This window comes from Amblyomma mixtum, chromosome 3 (genome assembly GCF_055824585.1).
Source record: "Amblyomma mixtum isolate Tamu chromosome 3, ASM5582458v1, whole genome shotgun sequence".
Lineage (NCBI taxonomy): Eukaryota > Metazoa > Arthropoda > Arachnida > Ixodida > Ixodidae > Amblyomma > Amblyomma mixtum.
Genome location: NC_143014.1, coordinates 258594181 through 258611740, shown reverse-complemented (window position 1 = coordinate 258611740; position 17560 = coordinate 258594181). Strand labels below are relative to the sequence as shown.

General features: G+C 43.9%; 2 protein-coding genes across 5 annotated transcripts in view; one reads left to right on the top strand and one right to left on the bottom strand.

The window, feature by feature from the left end:
• The window catches only part of LOC149354529 (bolA-like protein 1), a 61655-nt gene that overhangs the window by 14095 nt on the left and 30000 nt on the right, over nucleotides 1-17560 (bottom strand). The gene's annotated exons all lie outside the window — the stretch shown is intronic.
• DCTN4-p62 (dynactin subunit 4) overlaps nucleotides 1-17560 on the top strand; it is a 45437-nt gene that overhangs the window by 3935 nt on the left and 23942 nt on the right. For 3 of the 4 annotated variants that reach the window (XM_089583354.1, XM_089583357.1, XM_089583356.1), the window contains exons 4-8: nucleotides 6421-6464; nucleotides 8472-8579; nucleotides 10935-10996; nucleotides 13816-13928; nucleotides 14648-14757. In XM_089583354.1, coding sequence (XP_089439480.1) covers nucleotides 6421-6464; nucleotides 8472-8579; nucleotides 10935-10996; nucleotides 13816-13928; nucleotides 14648-14757 — 437 coding nt within the window. The remainder of the gene's footprint in view (nucleotides 1-6420; nucleotides 6465-8471; nucleotides 8580-10934; nucleotides 10997-13815; nucleotides 13929-14647; nucleotides 14758-17560) is intronic. The other variant, XM_089583355.1, reaches the window with a different exon arrangement.

Here is a 17560-nt window from a genome sequence, read left to right as displayed (position 1 = left end):
AGCCATGTCTTGCAAGCGCCATTTGGACATTAGAGTCAGTTGCTAGAAGGGAGCAGTAGTTCAAACGGTAGGGTGCGATCTCGGAATGTTCGGGGGCAAAGCGAGGGCAGTCCCACAGAAGGTGAGGTATGCATTAGCATTGTGCAGTGAATCATTTCCACTGTGTAGCGATGCCAGCAAGCCAGAATAAGGGGTCTTTGAGCCGCATGGGCAAGGAGCTTATTCAAAAAGACCTTCTGACGTCGGGTGAGAGGGGTCTTGTGTGTAAAAAGTTAGGTGGGCGTGGCTGCCTGCATTCGACTCTGACTGAGGGCTTAGCATCCAGTTTCATTCACCGGCTGCTACACGGGAACAGTTAATGTTCTTATGTTCGAATGACATTTGTCATCAGATGAGTTTGGGGAACTTATTCGAACTCGAACCTTGTGTATACTCTGGGCACCAGGTACGCAGCAGATACAAGCAACAGGAAAAAATGATGTTCGCACCACTAAAGTTAAAAACTTTTCTTATTGAGTTTTGTTTAAGAGTGTTTATTTTGGTGTGATACTGTTTGGACTGGGGGGGCTCTCCTGGATAGCTATTACTCTGTCTCAGCTGTAGCCAGTGGCAGTGGCCAAACGTGAAGCACAGCTGTCAGTCATTCTGGGTTCTGTTCTTGGTTGGCATTCCTCGTACGCTTGGCTCGGAAGTACTTAGAGCTGTAACTGGGTGCTGCACCTTTTGGATGTCAGTGGATGCTCTGCGCTTCTCTGAGCTTTGCCATGTCACCCATAAGTGCCGCAGCATGGCTAGAAATAATATCTGAAGCCTGTAATATTGTGCGGAAATGTTTTTACTTGGTTTAAAAATACTACGCAGCAATTTAAAACACCTTTTATGCACACTGATGCCCCTGACTTACAAGAATTACTTTTTCACTGATCGTCATTGCTGTCATTTACGAATGGCATTATTTTCCTTTGAAAGAGACTGAGTGGCACTCGATGCATCAAATGTCATTTGATTTGAATGACATTAGATCTACCAGAGCAGACAAGGGAAAGGAATTGAGGGACTTGCTATGACATATATGCATGAAGGAAGCCATTAGTCACTGAAACCAAGTAGCATAGGGGAATGGCTCTCTTTTTTTTTTTATAATTTGTGGGCTTAGTCAATGGGGGAGTAACAGTGAAATTACTTTATTGCTGAAAGATAATTAATTAAAATGCAGAGCAACAACCACATGCGGCTGGTGGGATCTGAGCCCATGACCTCCGAATTTTGTGTCCAGTGCTCTACCAACTGAGCTATGGAATCGACATCTTATTTTTCTGATTCTTCCATTCTTTACAGTACACTATTGCCTGAGCGAACACTGTACAGCACCCTCAAAATCACACTTCTTTTTTTGAGTATCGAGTATTGTTAAAAAACGTGATGCACTAAAGATGTATTTCTGAGGTATATGGCGAGGTGTACATGTATCTTCGATACTGCATATGCCTGACATATGATGAGTGTCGGGTGAACCACCCCAGTGGGAGCAGCGCAGCACTTGTTACTATGCCGTATTCATGAACTGAAGCATCGCATGTTGCTATGTCTCTACTCTTGGGGGTCGGGTGCTAAACTCTTTTTACTTGCCACTGTGCCTTTCTGCAAGTCATGTAGTTTCATATTGTGGAGTGGATGATAGTGAAAGCTCTCTGTTGTTTGTCTGATGCCTTGCAGCCTGGTGACTGCAACTTGATCCAAATACAAGAATTACTATGAGCAGCAGTTCCATGAAGGTATTATGGAAAGTGGAACTGATGCTGTGGGTGCTTGTTTGTATGTTTGACATAGCAGGAGACAGATGGGAATCGCCTCAGCTGGTTTGCTGATAAGGAAGTCAGGCTGTCTGACCAACCACTTGACAGTATGTGGCCACTCCTTGGCTCACAGTGTGATCGAAGGAGGGCGAACAGTGCAGATTCCTTGGAGCAATATGCTGGGGTGAATCTCTGTTGCAAGTCAAAAGCTTTGTTACCGAATGGTACAGTAGTGCCACTTATACTGTGAACATAGTCAGCAGAGAAGTGCTAGCCATAGTGGAGCATATGCTGATGTGTGAAAAATAGAATTTTTTTGTTGAAGTGGGCCAGTGACTAATGAGCCCTGAACCATAGTCATGTAATTGTCATTAGGGTAGTGTGGTTTCTCATTATCAGGTTCTGATTTGGAAAGTGTTGTTATTAGTATTCTAGAGGCCCGTGTACTGTGCGATGTCAGTGCACGCTAAAGAACCCCAGGTGGTCGAAATTTCCGGAGCCCTTCACTACGGCGTCCCTCATAGCCTCAGTCACTTTGGGACGTTAAAACCCATAAACCATTATTATTATTAATAGTACATAAATAAATACAGGAAGTAGGAAAGAAAGCAGTGAGACAAGCTCGCAACTGCCGTCTTGAGGGCTGAATACTCATCTTCTTGAACGGAAAGAAGTGGAGTACACAAGAAAGAATGTGTTGAGATACTAAGAAAACAAAAATAAAAAGGAATTAAAGGTGACTGCTTTAATTAAAGGCACCGCAGTTGGCTAAACGCCCTAGAGAAATCTCTACTATGTTAGCCCCCGACTAGCTCCAACTTTTCAGCGTGGCGGTCAGTGGCTTGTGAGTTGCAAGTGTAACTGGCTTAGAGTGGGCTTTCTTTGTGAGTACATGCAAAGTAAAGGGTGAATCAGGCTTTCTGGCTTATTGCCACTGGCACACTGAAACCTTATTAAGGCGTACCTCATTGGACTGCGGAAAAACTATGCGCGAAGCGGCAGTACTTCTAAGCATAAATATGTCCATTGACCTGGCAAAGGATGATACGTTAGATGCTTCACAAAGGAAGGCACATGCGGAACCTTTCATTCACGTAGGACAGCAGAAATCATTTATTTATGTCTTCTGCTTAGGCAACCTGGCAGCTACTAGTGCAGCCTCGAAGGCATCTAAACTATTGAAGCCTTGAAGGCACTTAAAATCTTACAGATCTTTTGTAGCCAGAAGTTGGTATTCTGACTTGCTTTCTCATCGTAGCTTACTCTTAGGGCTCTTCATTTTCGTTTTATTTTTTATTTTTGTGCTGTTCGGGGTAAAAATTTTGTGAATGTTTTGGGCTCAAATTTGGGATTTTTCGGATAACTTCTTGCAGCCAAAGACAGTTTACTGTTAGCACTGGCTTTTGCACAGGATATGAAATGTTAAATTCTTTGCTTATTATTTTACTGTAAAGATTTATCAGTTGGATATTGCCTGCTTTTCTTAAAAATTTGTTATGGTTATTTTGTCGCATATGTAATCATATCCTGCACAGCACTTCTGCATCCATGCAAGGTGTGCCTGCTTTTGTTTGTGGACCGCAAAAACATCAACATCACAGTGATGATTTTAAACACACACACGAATGTTGCAGTAGGATGTCTGGTCACTGCCCGTGTTTTGGTCTCTCACTTCTAAGACTTAGTTTTTAAACTTAGCCTCATATTTAGCAGGGTCATAAATGATAAGCGTTGAAGGGGCTGTGAAACACGTTCCAAAGTGGCTATTGGTTAGATTCTTTGAGACGGCAGGCAGCTATCATGGCCACTGCCAATCAGCGGCGTAGCTCCGGCGGATCAGGAAGCTCCGCCCCCAGAGGTCGTGCTGGCAGAGTGGCGCCGACCTTTCAGCATGCAAAAAGGGACGAGGGGAGAGGGAAAGGTTTGAAGACGCTGAAATTAAAATTTTAACTACGGATAACGTAGCTTCAACGCACATTAAAAAAATTCTTTCTGGAGGATATCCATGAAGCTGCATCCCTTACATCACAGGCATACCGAAAGTTTACTAGAGCCCCTTTTAGAGCATCTTTAATAGTTTAAAATCATGACCTAACTGAAAGCACCTCTGTGAAATAAGCATGAAATAGCAGCAGATTTTTGTGCAGTGCCTTCTGTTTTTCGCACTGGAAGATCTTGTTTTCTAGGAAGTTTTTTTTTTTGTGTGTGTGTGTGTGTGTGTGTGTGTGTGTGTGTGTGTGTGTGTGTGTGGAAATCTGGTTTAACCCAGTTTTTAAAAATTCATTTTGGGGTGCAAGAAGCTGGTAAAATTGGTCTTTACCCAAAAGTGAAGGGTCCTATTTAGATTTAAAGGTCCATAGACAGCTCATTTTAGTTGCATGTTTTCTTATTTCAAATGATGTATTAGTCATTAGAATGTCTGGTTCACCCCGTAGTATTCGCCTACAACTGCTAAATAGTCTACAATTAAATTTTGTCTTAATTTTTTTTATTTCATCAACTCAAGGACGATGGCTGTGATGTGTTGGGAGTGTTCAGGTCATGAGAGGCACGAAAAAACTTCAATATAATGGCTGATGCGTTACGCTTTTTCCTCAGTTTTGAAAGCATTGCGTGAGGTGATCTGCACATATGCCAGATGTTACCCAGATGAGCGTCCATGCCAACTGTTGAGTCGTCACAGGGTATAGATTCAACAGCTCCAGCACGGGCCTTTTGGAGGACGGACAGGAAGGAGTCAAGGTCCAAGAAGGGGGCCCCGGTATTGGCCCAAAATTTGTCTCAGCTGACAAACGAGCCTGTTGTGCGAACGCGAAGGCATTTACGATTGAGAGTGAGCAGGATGGGCAACTGATCACTGCCCCGCGAATGGGAAAAGTACTTCCCAGTGCTGAAGAAAACGCGGAGATGAGAATGTGAGGTCCGGTGTGGTATTCGCTTGAGAGCGGTGGAGACCGATTCTGGTCCGCATGTTAAGTTCGGTGCGTAGGTCGAGAGCGCTGTATAGGTGTTTGGCACGTTGATTAGGCTGAGATGAGCTCTAAGTGATGTGATGAGCATTAAAATCCCCGCTGATAAGAATCAGATGGTGGTGTGTAGCCCTTCAAGATCAGGGAACCAGGTGCAAGGTTCAGCCACGATGTTGCCAGGCCGGAAATAGGCCGATGCCATGATGAAAGGTTTTTGGCCCTGTGGGCAGAGCTCAGCTGCAACAACCTCCATAGTAGGAGAACAAAGGGTTAGCAGCAATAACTGAGTGGAGGGTCAGTCAGTACGGATTAAGACAGTCGCCTGTCCAACTGAGCGGCTGTTTTTATGTTGGATGGTGGGGGTGTGATAGATGCGATAGCCAGGAAGGCAGCAAGGTCCACGCATCTCCTGCAGGAGTATGAAAAGGGGCAGCGTTAAGGAGCATATGGACAAAGGGTAGGACCAGTTTGAAGTTTCTGCAATTCCATGGGATCCCATGAGCCGGAGGACTCATGAAGATGGCATAGATTTGCGGCGCTTACTCTCTTCTGCGTGAATGGTACATTGGAACTCTTCAAGCATTGTCTGGACATTACTCTGCGTGGGAGTGAGGGCAGCTGTAAGAGTTGAGTTAACATCCTTGCGGAGAGTTTCTTCTAGCTTTTGTGTCTCCTGTGCGCACTTCTGTCGGATTAGCCTCATCATATCTGTGTGTGTGCGGAATCTGGCGCTGGGACTGGTTGCGACTGCTGGGTAGGCGAGCGGCTTTTGTGCCCCTTTTGCGAGCGGCTGCATTGCTGAGTCTGGGAGCGAGAACGAGAGTCTTTGGTTACCATTTCTCGAAGACGCTGATTTTCATATTTTGTCTTTTGGTGTCCCAGTTGTATTCAAGGTAAGTTGATGTGAACCAGGGTTATACCTAATTAGCGTGAATGTTGTGCTGTAACACAGCTTGCTTCTACATGCAGTGTGTTGTAAATATTAGCCTTAAGATGTTATGCGGCTGTATTCATCCCACAAAAAGATTTTATTTATTTGCCATGTATCCTTCATAGTGCAGGTGCTCCTCTCATGGGGGACATCTGTGGGGCTGTTGATTTCAATCTGAGTTCACTGCCTCTGAGGAGGATTACAAGTCTGGGTGCGTTTTCACGTGCAGCTGCTACTTGCAGCTTTCCCAAGTTTAATTTTGGAGATGTTGCCATGTACTTCTTCAAACGGGTCCTGAAATCATCTGCCTTTTTTTTTGTCTGCTGAACGTGCCGTCTCCTTTTGAGTGACGTGCTTGAAGTTGTAGTGCCAGCATGTGCCAGAAGCCGCGCTCCTGGTGCATGCATGGCCTATTGTGATGTCCGTTGTGTTGCCAATGCTGGGCCAGTCAGGAATGAGTGCATTGTTCCTTTTTAATATTCTTTTTGATGAACAAATGTTCGGGCTGTATTGTTTTATAGCGGGGCCACTTCATATTTGGTGATGAAACGGAAGCAGTGCTAGTGCAGCAAATGCATAAAAGATGAAAAGTAATTGAAAAAAATGCAAGCAAATGCTGGAAGATGTTTCGGGGTCCCCGAGGTACACAGCCAGCTGCCCATTTGATGTGTTCTTTCTCAGTTAGCAGCAGCACTTTGACTGTGTGCAATGTTCTTTTGTGCAGCAACTGGTGGTTGGCAAGAGTTTGAAAGCCCATGGAGCAAACGGGTGAGCCCTTGCTTCTAACTCCTTTAACTTTTCAGTTCGTTTGGCCAGGAAGTGCCTTTATGTGCATTGTGCTTGTGTGCCTTCTGCGTGTATTTTGTGTGTACCTCTGCCTAGTTTCTGGAAATCTTGATTAGCAGCAGGGACATGAAATGTTTCTTTGCATGAGAGGGGAGCCTGGTCTTGAAAAAAAAAAAAAATTATTAATCAACTCAGCTAAAAATCATCAGGGAATATGTATTTTTTGTGCCGACTCTAAATATGTCATTTAATTTAATGTAAAACAATTCCTTGAGCACTTATGTAATTTTCATGCATGTATTTTGCAAAGAGCTTTGAAAAAAATTTCTTGTGGGAAACTTGCTGAAATGTATGCCATTGGGTTCTCTTGACACCCAGGAATGCAATAAGGGTAAAATTGTCTTCCTGCCTATCATAGAACTTAGGTTATAGGGTTTTGAAGTTGTCACTTCATAAATAAGAAAAGTGCGTATTCCTGTTTCTGAAGTGGCAGCTTCGGTACCCTATTACTCAGGTTCTATGATAGACTGGACGATAATTTTACCCTTATTGCATTCCTTGGTATCAAGAGAACCCAATGACATATATTTCAATGTGTTTCCCACAAGAAATTTTCTTCAAAATGCTTCGCAAAATACTTGCATCAAAATTGCTTAAGTGCTCAAGGAATTGTTTTACACGAAATTAAATGATATATCTGGAATCAGCGTACAAAAATACGCGTGCCCTGAAAATTTCATAACTATGACTAGATTAATAAAATTTTCTTTTCAAGACCAGGCTCCCCCCTTAATTGGTAAAGCCATTGTAGCATGGGTAGTAAAATGAAGGGTAGCTGTTTTTGACTAAAAAAAAAAAAAAAGCTTTCCATGCCAGCTTATAGTGCAGTTTGGATGAAGGGCTTGCTGGTTGGTTTTTGCAACGTAACATCTCTACATAGCATGGTTGCCAAGTGCAATAAAGGCAACATTACGGTGTGTGTCATTTTTTATTGAATGGACTGTGCAACATCAGTGAAAACTAGATACCGTTTTATTTTATTTTGCCCAGAGTATATATTAGGTCTGTGTTCCTTTCAGTGAACTTAGTTGTTAGCATTGTTGTGCACTTCCTGTGTCCCTTGGCTGTGCTAGCTATTCCTTTCCAAGACAAGACTTCCCTTTCGCCTGTAAATAAAGACCTGATTGGCTCAATAGCACCCGTTTTGTTTTGAGAATTTTTAGATTTCGTATCTATTCTCATATGGGTAATTTAATATTGAGAGGGCCTTGGTCCTGCAAGTAATTTAATCTGGCTCACGATGATGGTGATGACATTTATTTATTTGGAATACTGCCAGTCTCTGGTTGAGACCTCAGCAGGTGGGCATTACTTGTATCATAGCAACGGATTACATTTCTAAAAGCGGCTGTGGAAAAGACTACTATAATCTAGGCAATTCATAGCACGGAAAAACTGAAAAGAAGTTGACAGATTTGCACAAGTAACTTATTTATTTGGACATGTAACGTTGTGACTCACATGTAACTGAATTAGTATATTGCATCCGTTGCCTGCTTAGAAGCTGGATGTTGTCCTATAATTTGGTCGCTTTGAATGCATGCAGCGTGCCAGAATGGCCGCTGGTCGATCTGCCATCTTCTTTACGAAGGTGTGCTTTGCCCATGTGGCACCAAAAGAGCCTTTTTTTTAAATGTGGTGCAATGGGACAGCTTGCAGGGATAAAAGCTTTGTTCACAGTGCCTTCACACCTAGACGAACACGACTTATTTTTTTTCTGTGTGAAGTGGAGCGATATATTATGCACATTATTTGTGTACCATGTTGGAAAGGTGTTCATTGTTCACTGACTGTGGACGAAAACAAACGGCTAACAGTTTGCATTGCTGTCCTGAATAATGTGTCTTCTTATGAATGGAGTTGATTGGCTCAGAAAGTGTGAGGTGTGTGCTGTGGTTGTGTTTGCTGAAAATGATTCGACAACTGCAGGTGAATGCTCTCTTTGAGCACTACCGGCTGGTGGCCCAGAGGGACAAGATGGAACGAGAACGACGCAAGTCTAGCAATCGCCCTGGATACCTTCAGTTTGCAGTGAGTGTAAGCAAGTGTTGATAGCCATCGTGGGCCAGTGAGCATTGTTACCTCTAGTATAATAAGTATAACTGTAATAGGGAGACACTTCCATTAACAGTGGCTGTCATAGCTGCTTGTCACACAAACAGTCAGTGCTATTGTCGCTTCATATGCAGTTATTGATGCAAGCATTAAAGAGGCCTAAGTCATTCCTATCTCTTGTTGCCTGTGTTTTAACACTCTCCATGCTTCGTGCCATGAAAAATAAGGTGGCACCATCGGCCAGCCTTGTAGTATGTTTGGAGTGGAGGCTGTGGTCTCAAATATATTGACTGAGCTAGAGATAGAGAAGATGCGACATATATAGTGATTTCATTACATGTGCTGCGCAGTGTGTGCCCTTGCAGTTCCCATCTTGCTGGCTTTGTTGAGAACAAAGCAGTGGCACCCTTTAAGTTTTAAGCAAGTTTTTTCCATACTGTGCTGTGCGTACCGTGTGCTGCAGTATATCAGGCTTTTCTTTTGTAGGGAGCTATATTTACAAAGAAGTAAATGTTTATTTTCACCTTATTTCTCAGTGTCAGATTCATGATTCAAATTGTGAAGAAGCGGCTCGAAATTGACTTTTACCCTGCTACATAGCCTTCTCCAAAATGTTCATGTTCATTCCTGCCACTGGGTGTGGAGAACAGTTGCATTGCAGAAAGCTCGATAGAACTTGCTTTGTTAAAGGCTAAGGATAAGAAGCTACTGTGCGTTGCCCAAAGCATCTCCATTTTTGCCACCACCTCTGTTGGCTTGGAGGCTTTACGGAATTGAAGCATGCCCTGTGAGTATACATCAGAAATGTTTGATTCTATAGCAAGAGAGCAAAGCAATGGATTCTCTTCACAGTATCATTTTTTCGTACCTCCTATAGTATGGCCTTGGCCAGCCTTGTCTTGAGGGTGTGTTGGGGGCTCAAGCGATGCTGTGTGGAGTAAACTTAAATCTGGCATTAGCTGCTTAGTTTCAGATAACAGTGAGGATGTGTAAGCCACTGAGGCATTAGTGTGTCCCCTGAATTCTAATGCTTTCGATGGCATCTCACTTTCTTTGCTCTTCACTGTGCTGCTCGGGCTTTGCAGATCTTGCGGTCTTATAGTCTTACAGCTTTCAAGGGAGGCCATGGCTTAAATCATGATAAATGCCCCCCCCCCCCCCCCCCCCCCCCCTCCTTTTTTTTTAATCATTGTATTTGCTCGTATGCTTTGTTTTCTATGCTGTCCCGAAGTTTAATAGCTTAAAGCCGCTGGGAAGTACTCTAGAAAAATCATTTTGTGTACTGCATAGGAGGGAATGCTTGAAAGATTTCCTTTCCAGTTTTCTGACTAATGCTCACAAGAATGTCATCACGAGTAGCTTGCACACAGAAATGCAATGAATTTTGAACCATTCTTACACCACAGTTAGTCTGTTCTGCCGGCATTTCACAAGGTGTATAAGAGAAATTTCTATCAAAGAAAGTACTGCAGTCTTTGAAATTTTGGGCACTTAAGTTTGAAAGCATTACTAAGTGCGGAAAAAGTTTCATCGGCATTCATCAAAAAAGAAGAAAGTTGATGTTGAAAGCCGGGTCCCCCCCCTCAGAAGCAATGTCATTACACATTTTGTTGAACCTGAGGAATGCTTGAAACTGGTTCAATGCCCTCTTGGGAATGCTGTTTAAAAAAAAAAGGTCTTTAATAAAACTTCATCTATAAGCAGGAAAGTTTGCGGCAGAAAATTTTTTTTGTTACTCAAGTCTCAGAAGTTGAGGCCACTCTGGCTGGGAGGGGATGTGCTGACTTTTAAAGATGAAAAGGGAACGAGCTTCATTCCTCTCTTAGCACATTTTATGTGATCACCTTCGTATTGTACTTTTTTGTTGTGCGTTTTCTTTCTGCTGGGGACCCTGCATGTAGTCTTGAAGCTCTTGAATTTGGCAGGTTTATTTAAAGCTAACATGAAGAGCAGTAAGCATGCATCAGTAGTGCTCTATCTGAACTGGGACACCTCTTATGCTTGCGCCATGTTCTGGGTGAGAGGAAGTCACAATCACTGACTTTATGCCTTGCTATGAGTCCATAATTAGCACATCGCTTGGTATAACCGTGAACCATTTCAAGCGGAGTAAATCCATGGCCTGAACTTTATCTTACATGAACAGTTCGCGTGAACGATGCAGATTTCATGCAGTCTTGTGTGCGACCAACGTGTTTTTCATTGGATCTTGAGATAATTTTGTATGAGGATATTTCGGTAAGGTTTGGAAATATTCAACTTATTTTAATGTGCTCATTAGCAGTAAACTTTTTTAGTTGTTTTGTTGAGAATCCTCCCGTTATTTCTTTCCTAAAGGACCGTTATGGAGTGTCTGCAGCAGTTGCCAAGAAGTTTGCAGGTCTCATCAGCCCTTCAAGGTGAGTTACCAGGGTGCCTTAATTGAGCTGACTGAAGCTAGTATTAGCAGTGCGGTTAACTCTGGGAATAAAACTACCAACTTGCGTGTAAACAATCTGTTTTGACATGCTGCTAACATATACTTGTTGCTTGTGCATTTTAGGGTCTACAAGGACAATATTTGTGGAAGTGTGGCCCTCTTGGTTTTTTCTTCCCCCCCCCCCCCCCCCCCCCCCTGGCACAGGCCGGCCAAACTTGTTAATGTGCAACTGGATTTACTAGTGCTAGTTTTGTCAGGACACAGAAAAAACTTTTTAGCTAGCCGTTAGTACTATGTACTCACTCAGTACTGTTCTGCATTTTCATTCAGACGTTGCTGTTTTGTATTGGTCCCAGCAAATTTGAATTTTCTGTGAGGTTTTCCTTCGCAGAAATCTCCCTTGCACTGAAGTAATTGAAATGGAGCTCATGGCAGATCACTGTGAAAATCACTTGTTAGCTGCTGTGCTTCTTCAGTGTGCTGCTTTGCTTTGGGAGCCCATAACTCACAGCCTAAGGGGAATGAAAGAATTCTGCAGAGTGCACTCTGAACTAGTGAGGGCTCGTGCACTTTCTACTAGACAGTACTGACAGTACTGTTCTTGGTGATGCCGGATCAGATGAAGGCAACAGGGGTTTAATGCACTAGCTCCTGGAAGGTTGGAACCTCGGTTGGTTGGGCTGGTTGAGGTTTTTACAGAATGGGCAAGAAAAAGAAAGAAAAATAAAAGTGCCCAGCCCGCGCTGCTGGTTTGAGGTTCTTGCAGTGAGCTATTTCTGCAAGCCTTCTGCCGCTGATACACGTGTAATGCTGGCGGCACTGTTGCTGTGCTGATGAATGGCACTGCTGCACTTGTGGCGGAGTTGGTCACTGCCGACGCACGATTATCTGACAGATTATGAAAAGGAGCACAGCCACAGCAATGAGGGAGCAGGTGGAGAGTACCGCAGTGAAGGTGAAGCTCAGTCTAAGCTACACTACATGTGACAGTGGAGGCCAAATTTCCTCACGGGTTAGGGAAAGTGGGGGAGAGCTGTGGACAATGGGACTGGTTCTACTCAGTGGTGGTGAGGGTGAAGCACAGCAGAGGCTACCATTCATGCCGCGGGACGAACCGATGGTGCTCATGTCGTTCCCCAAAGGGCCTGCTTCCACCGAGTTCTGAGACTTACATAGCGTGGCACAAGCCATGACGCAAACATTGTGCAGTTTGTTTCTTTTTTTCTCCCAAGGACATATGCTCTGGCAGCTGGTGGCACAATCGTTTTCACTGTGTTGTAAAACCTGCAGGTGCATTCTTGTACACTTGTGACTGTGTAGTGCTTTGCAATGCAGTACATCTTTTGTATTTTAGCTTTGCTTTGGGGTTAGTAGACGTGCCTTTAGCACCGTACTACTACAATGGCATTTCCAGGTAGCTTTTTCGTATCTCTAAATAAGTGCAGCTAGTGCATTGCGCGACAGTGAACACAGTCTTCAAGGCAACTTCTGCCGCATATAGGCGCTAAAATCGTGAGACAGCACACCTGAGAAAGCAGTGCTTCTGTAGCCTTCAATGAGGATCGGCAATGATAAGGGATATCACTGATGAAGCTAGTGGTGAGGTGTCTCGTGGTATATGGGATCATAACCTTTGATGCAGTAAACTTGCTTCTGATCACTGTATGGTGCAAGATGAGTAGTGGACATGTAGCGCTAGTAAGTGGCCAAAGCATTGCTCATAAAGAGCCACAGAAGCACTTCGGGGAGTTGGAGACAATCCTGGTGAAAATGTACCAGCAGAAGGCAGGGCAGAAAATCACTCCGCAGTGCTTGCACAAGACTTGCGTGAAACTGAAAGTGACGCCGTAATTAAAAATAAATCATCAGTACACAGTGTGGCGCTCTGGAAGATGCTTCTGTGTGCTTCTCTTCTAAACCATTACAGTACATGATTGATAAGTACTCGTGCTACCAGACTGCACCCTTGGAACCGTGCCATCAGTAGCAACTGATGTGGTAAAAATTTTTGCTGGTTGGATTGGCTTTATTACAGAGGGATTCTACTGCTGACTTCAAACCTTCTTTTGGTGGAACCCAGTAGTGATGATAAACTTTGCTGGCATCTGGGGTGCACGAAATCAAATTGGTGGTGTTATGTTTCTTGTATTGTAAAAAATAAATCTCTGGTAAAGTTTCACTTTGCAAAAATTTTGTTGAAGTGGAACCCCATTCTAAGCATTGTTTGTTGTTGAGTCCTGTTTGTATAATTAACTGGTGGGGATTAGGAAATACTTGTTTCAGGGTTTCACGGTACCACAAAATTGCACCTTGCCAAGAGTCCACCTGGTTTCTGTGGCATGCGTGACAAGAATTTGAGCTTAATAAGTAAAAACTGGCAAATTCAGGTGACCAGAGAGACTGCAAGCTTACAAAACTTGGGCTGTTGGGGCTGATCATCAATGGCTTTGGGAACAACTATTCCCTGCCTGGCAGCCTCGTTGAGCAGTTTAGAATTCGGTGGTACATATTATGGTGGCTACAGATGCAAGTGTGGACCTGAGCATCCTTCAATTCCTGGCTGTATGCCTAGTCTGCCAGGAAAGTGAGTCTTTTCACAGTTGTGGTCCACAAACTTCTTCCCTTGTGCTGTGTTTGGAGCAGTGGTCGATTGGGAACCTGTAGTCAAATAGTAAGGAGGTCTCACTGGAACTTTGTATCTCTGTCACTATTGTAAGGTAGTGTTCGTGTTTCTTTTTGTGCTTGCATGTAGTGGACCACATGCTGTGTTTGATTGACCCCCCCCCCCATCTTGTGCAGCAAAAAAGAGGAAGACGTGAAGAAAATTGAGGACATGAAGGCGGCTGTTGCCACTGACGAGCTTGTGGCGCTTCCTGAGGAGTACTTCACAGAACCAGTGAATGTTGCACAAGGTAGGTTGGTGTTGCTTGGCGATTTTTTTCTCATTAGTAAGCATAACAAATTTTGCATTGCTTGATCAGTCCACTGAAAATTTCAGTACTTCTCTTTTAACTCTGTTTAGCTTGAAATTTTTTTTTGCATCTATGACAACCAGTTAACAGGATTGTGCTGCATGACTTCTGAGACTTTGCAGACAGAGTAAGGTAGGAAAAAATCGTCAGGATGATCATGAAACGTGATGGGAGAAAGCTACGATAGCTGGGGGGTTTGCCCTTGATGGTTACGTGGCTAGTTGGGGGGTGCTCCTGGATAGGAGCTGGCTTTCTCACTGTGTCTTTGATTCCGATTTCCCCGTGGCTTTTTCGTTCCGCTGCTGTGTGGGCTTCACAGGGGCGGAAATCTTGTGGAGGTAGGTGGGTGGCAGGGTGGTAGATGACACTTCTGCAGGGTGTGAAGGTGGGCGGCGGTGGGTGGATTGAGGGTGTCAGTGGGTGGTCAACCACCTAGCTAGGGGGGTGCAGTGGGCAGGTGGCTAGTTGGTGATGCCTCTGGAGAGTAGAGGCTTCACACAGACAACAGCAGCATTTTCACCAAAAATTCTCAGTGGAAGGGACGGGATTGGACAGAGTACGCTGGTTCCGCGATGCTGCTGGTTTCACTTTCCATGGTGGCTGCTGTGTGGGAAAGTGATGCACTGGTGTGAATGCACCCTCTTTTTCTCCCCCTCCAGTGTGCTCCATTGGGCAGCGGCTCTCCCAGCCGGAGCTTCAGTCAGAGTACACGGCCTTCCTGTACCCCAAGCGCAAGCCCTTACTCATCAAGCGCTCACAGAGGTGTAGGGTATGTGCCCACTGGCCTTTCCATGCCTCTTGTTTTCTTTTTTTTCTCTCTCTCTGTAGTTCTTTTGACGTGACATTCTGTTTGCCTAGTGTCTGTTTTTTTCTCAGCTCGAGCAATGTTGTTGTGCAGTGCTTTCATGTATTGTTATCCATCACAGTGGTTTCTGCATGAGAAAGTAGTCCTGCACCTTGTATTGTTTAAGGGGGGGAAGAGGGTCTGAGAAATAAATTTTGACTAGTGAACTCACAGCCATGAAATCTTCAGGGAACATGCATTTTTGCATGCTGATTACAAATATGCAATTTAATTTTATGTACAACAAGCCCTTGCACACTTATTGTTAGGGAACTTTTGCTGAGAGTTTGAAAGAAATTCTACTGCAGGGAACTTGTTAGATGTCGTGCCATTAGTTTCTCTTGACATCAAGGTATGCAATAAGGGCAAAATTATCATCCTGCCTGTTATAGAAGGGGAGTTATAGGATTTTGAAATCAATTTCTTCCCGTCCGTGAAGTGGAAAGTTCACAATCCTGTAACTCTACTTCTGTGATAGGCACGATAATAATTCTGCCCTTATTGCATAGTTTGATGTCAAGACAAGCCAATGGCATGTGTGCTAGCAAGTTTCCTGCAGCAAAATTTATTGAAGGCTCTCGGCAAAAAGTTACATAACATATTATATAAGTGCACAAGGACTTGTTATACATAAAATTAAATTACATATTTGGAATCAGCTCGCAAAAATACATGTTTCTTGAAGATCCCATTATTGTGGCTTCATTAACAGAAATACAGAAATTTTTTTTCTAAGACCAGCTTTTAAGAAGGGAGGGGGGGGCGAAGGGTCTTAGAAAGAAAATTTCCTTTAAAGAAGTCACAATTATGACATATTCAGGGAACATGTATTTTTGTGTGCTGATTCCAAATATGTAATTTAATTTTGTGTAAGACAAGTTCTTGTGCACTGATGTAATATGTTGGGTAACTTTTGCCAAGAACTCTAAAAAAATTCAGCTTCGGGGAACTTTCTAAATTGCACGCCATTGGTTTCTCATGGCATCAAGCAATGCAATAAGGGTAAAATTATCCTACCTATCATAGAAGCTGAGTTATAGGGTTTTGAAGTTGCCACTTCATAAATGGGAAGAAAAACTTGTATGCCTGTTTCTGAAATGACATCTTCAAAGCCCTATAATTCAGCTTCTATGATAGGTAGGATGATAGTTTTACCTTTATTGCATTCCTCAATGTGTTAAAAAATCAGTGGCATGCACTGTAGTAAGTTTCTTGCAGCAACATTTTTTTTAAAGCTCCGTGCAAAAAGTTATCTAACAGATTACATTAGTGCACAAGGACTTTTGTGACACAAAATTAAATTACTGTATAAACGTGTGTAACGGCTGCACTTCTTTTTCCAGATTTGAGGACCAATTTTGTGGGTGCGGCCCATACTTGCAGTATGTGAAAAAAAAATTTTAAGTAAAAACACACCAATCATGAAATGAGTGGCATTTATTCTACGTTCAGTCATCACTCGCGGAGTGTTCAGACTCTGAGCTGGTGCTGTGCTCTGGTGCACGCTCATCCCAAAAGAAACCGCGCAACATGTCCGCTATCAAAGCGGAGCCGTTGTTCCGTACTTCCATCACATAACACGACAGCTCTTCTTCCAGTTCGGGAAACTTGCACAGCTTGCCTCGAAAAGCGCACTTTTTGCAGCTTGTGTTCCTCAATGTATCCTTTTGGTTGCACTGTAGTCGGACACACTTTTCGGCCACGTTGAATTTCCTGCCTGCCGTGCGCTTGCCGCGTTTGAGAGCTAACTCCCAGCCGTGTAGCTATTAAGGTGCTTGCCCATCGTGCTAAAACTGCAACGCTCGGTGGCAGCATGCGAAATCCACAACTACGGTGAACTAACACGCTACCACAATCCCCGTGCATTTGGCAGCTGGAGCTGGTGATACTGATGCTGCTGATGCCGATATGAATAGTGGGAGCTCGCAGCAGAGGAAAAAGATGATGATGAGCTGCGGCCTTGGGCGCCATTCATTGGCGGTACCTGGAAGCTCCTGTGCGCGTGCGTGGCTTGTGCGATCAAGCGCACTGTTGCTCGCAGCTGGAGCTGATTGCAAAGGCCATGGTGTGTGCATTTCTAAGGCTATTCCCGCATGGGTTGTGGAAAGATTGGGTGCAGCCCTTACATGGATATCTTTTTTTTATATATTTCCTTCGGGAAAAGAGGATGCGGCCTATACACGGGTGTGACCCTTGCACGCGTTTATATGGTATGTGGAATCGGCACACAAAAATATGTCCCCTAAGAGCTGCCGCGGTGGCTCAGTGGTTATGGCGCTCGGCTGCTGGCCCGAAAGACGCTGCTTCGATCCCGGCCGCGGTGATCGGATTTCGATGGAGGTGAAATTCTAGAGGCTGGTGTAGTGTGCGATGTCAGTGCATGTTGAAGAACCCCAGGTGGTCGAAATTTCCGGAGCCCTCCATTACGGCGTCCCTCATAGCCTGAGCCGCTTCGGGACGTTAAACCCCTATAAAACAAAACATGTTCCATGGAGATGTCATGATTGTGACTTTATTCATAAATTGTTTTCTAAGACACTCTTCCCCCCTTAATTGCAGTTTTTTGCAGTTCTGAATTTCAAATGCACTTGTCTTCAAGGTAATGAGTAGCCCTATCAGAATACCACTGCCATTTTGATGCTGCACTGTTGTTCATTGCTGTTTCTTCCGTGAACCATGTTTGTCTTCAGTTCCTCATCCCTGGTGTGCAGTTGTATAGGCGGTGAAG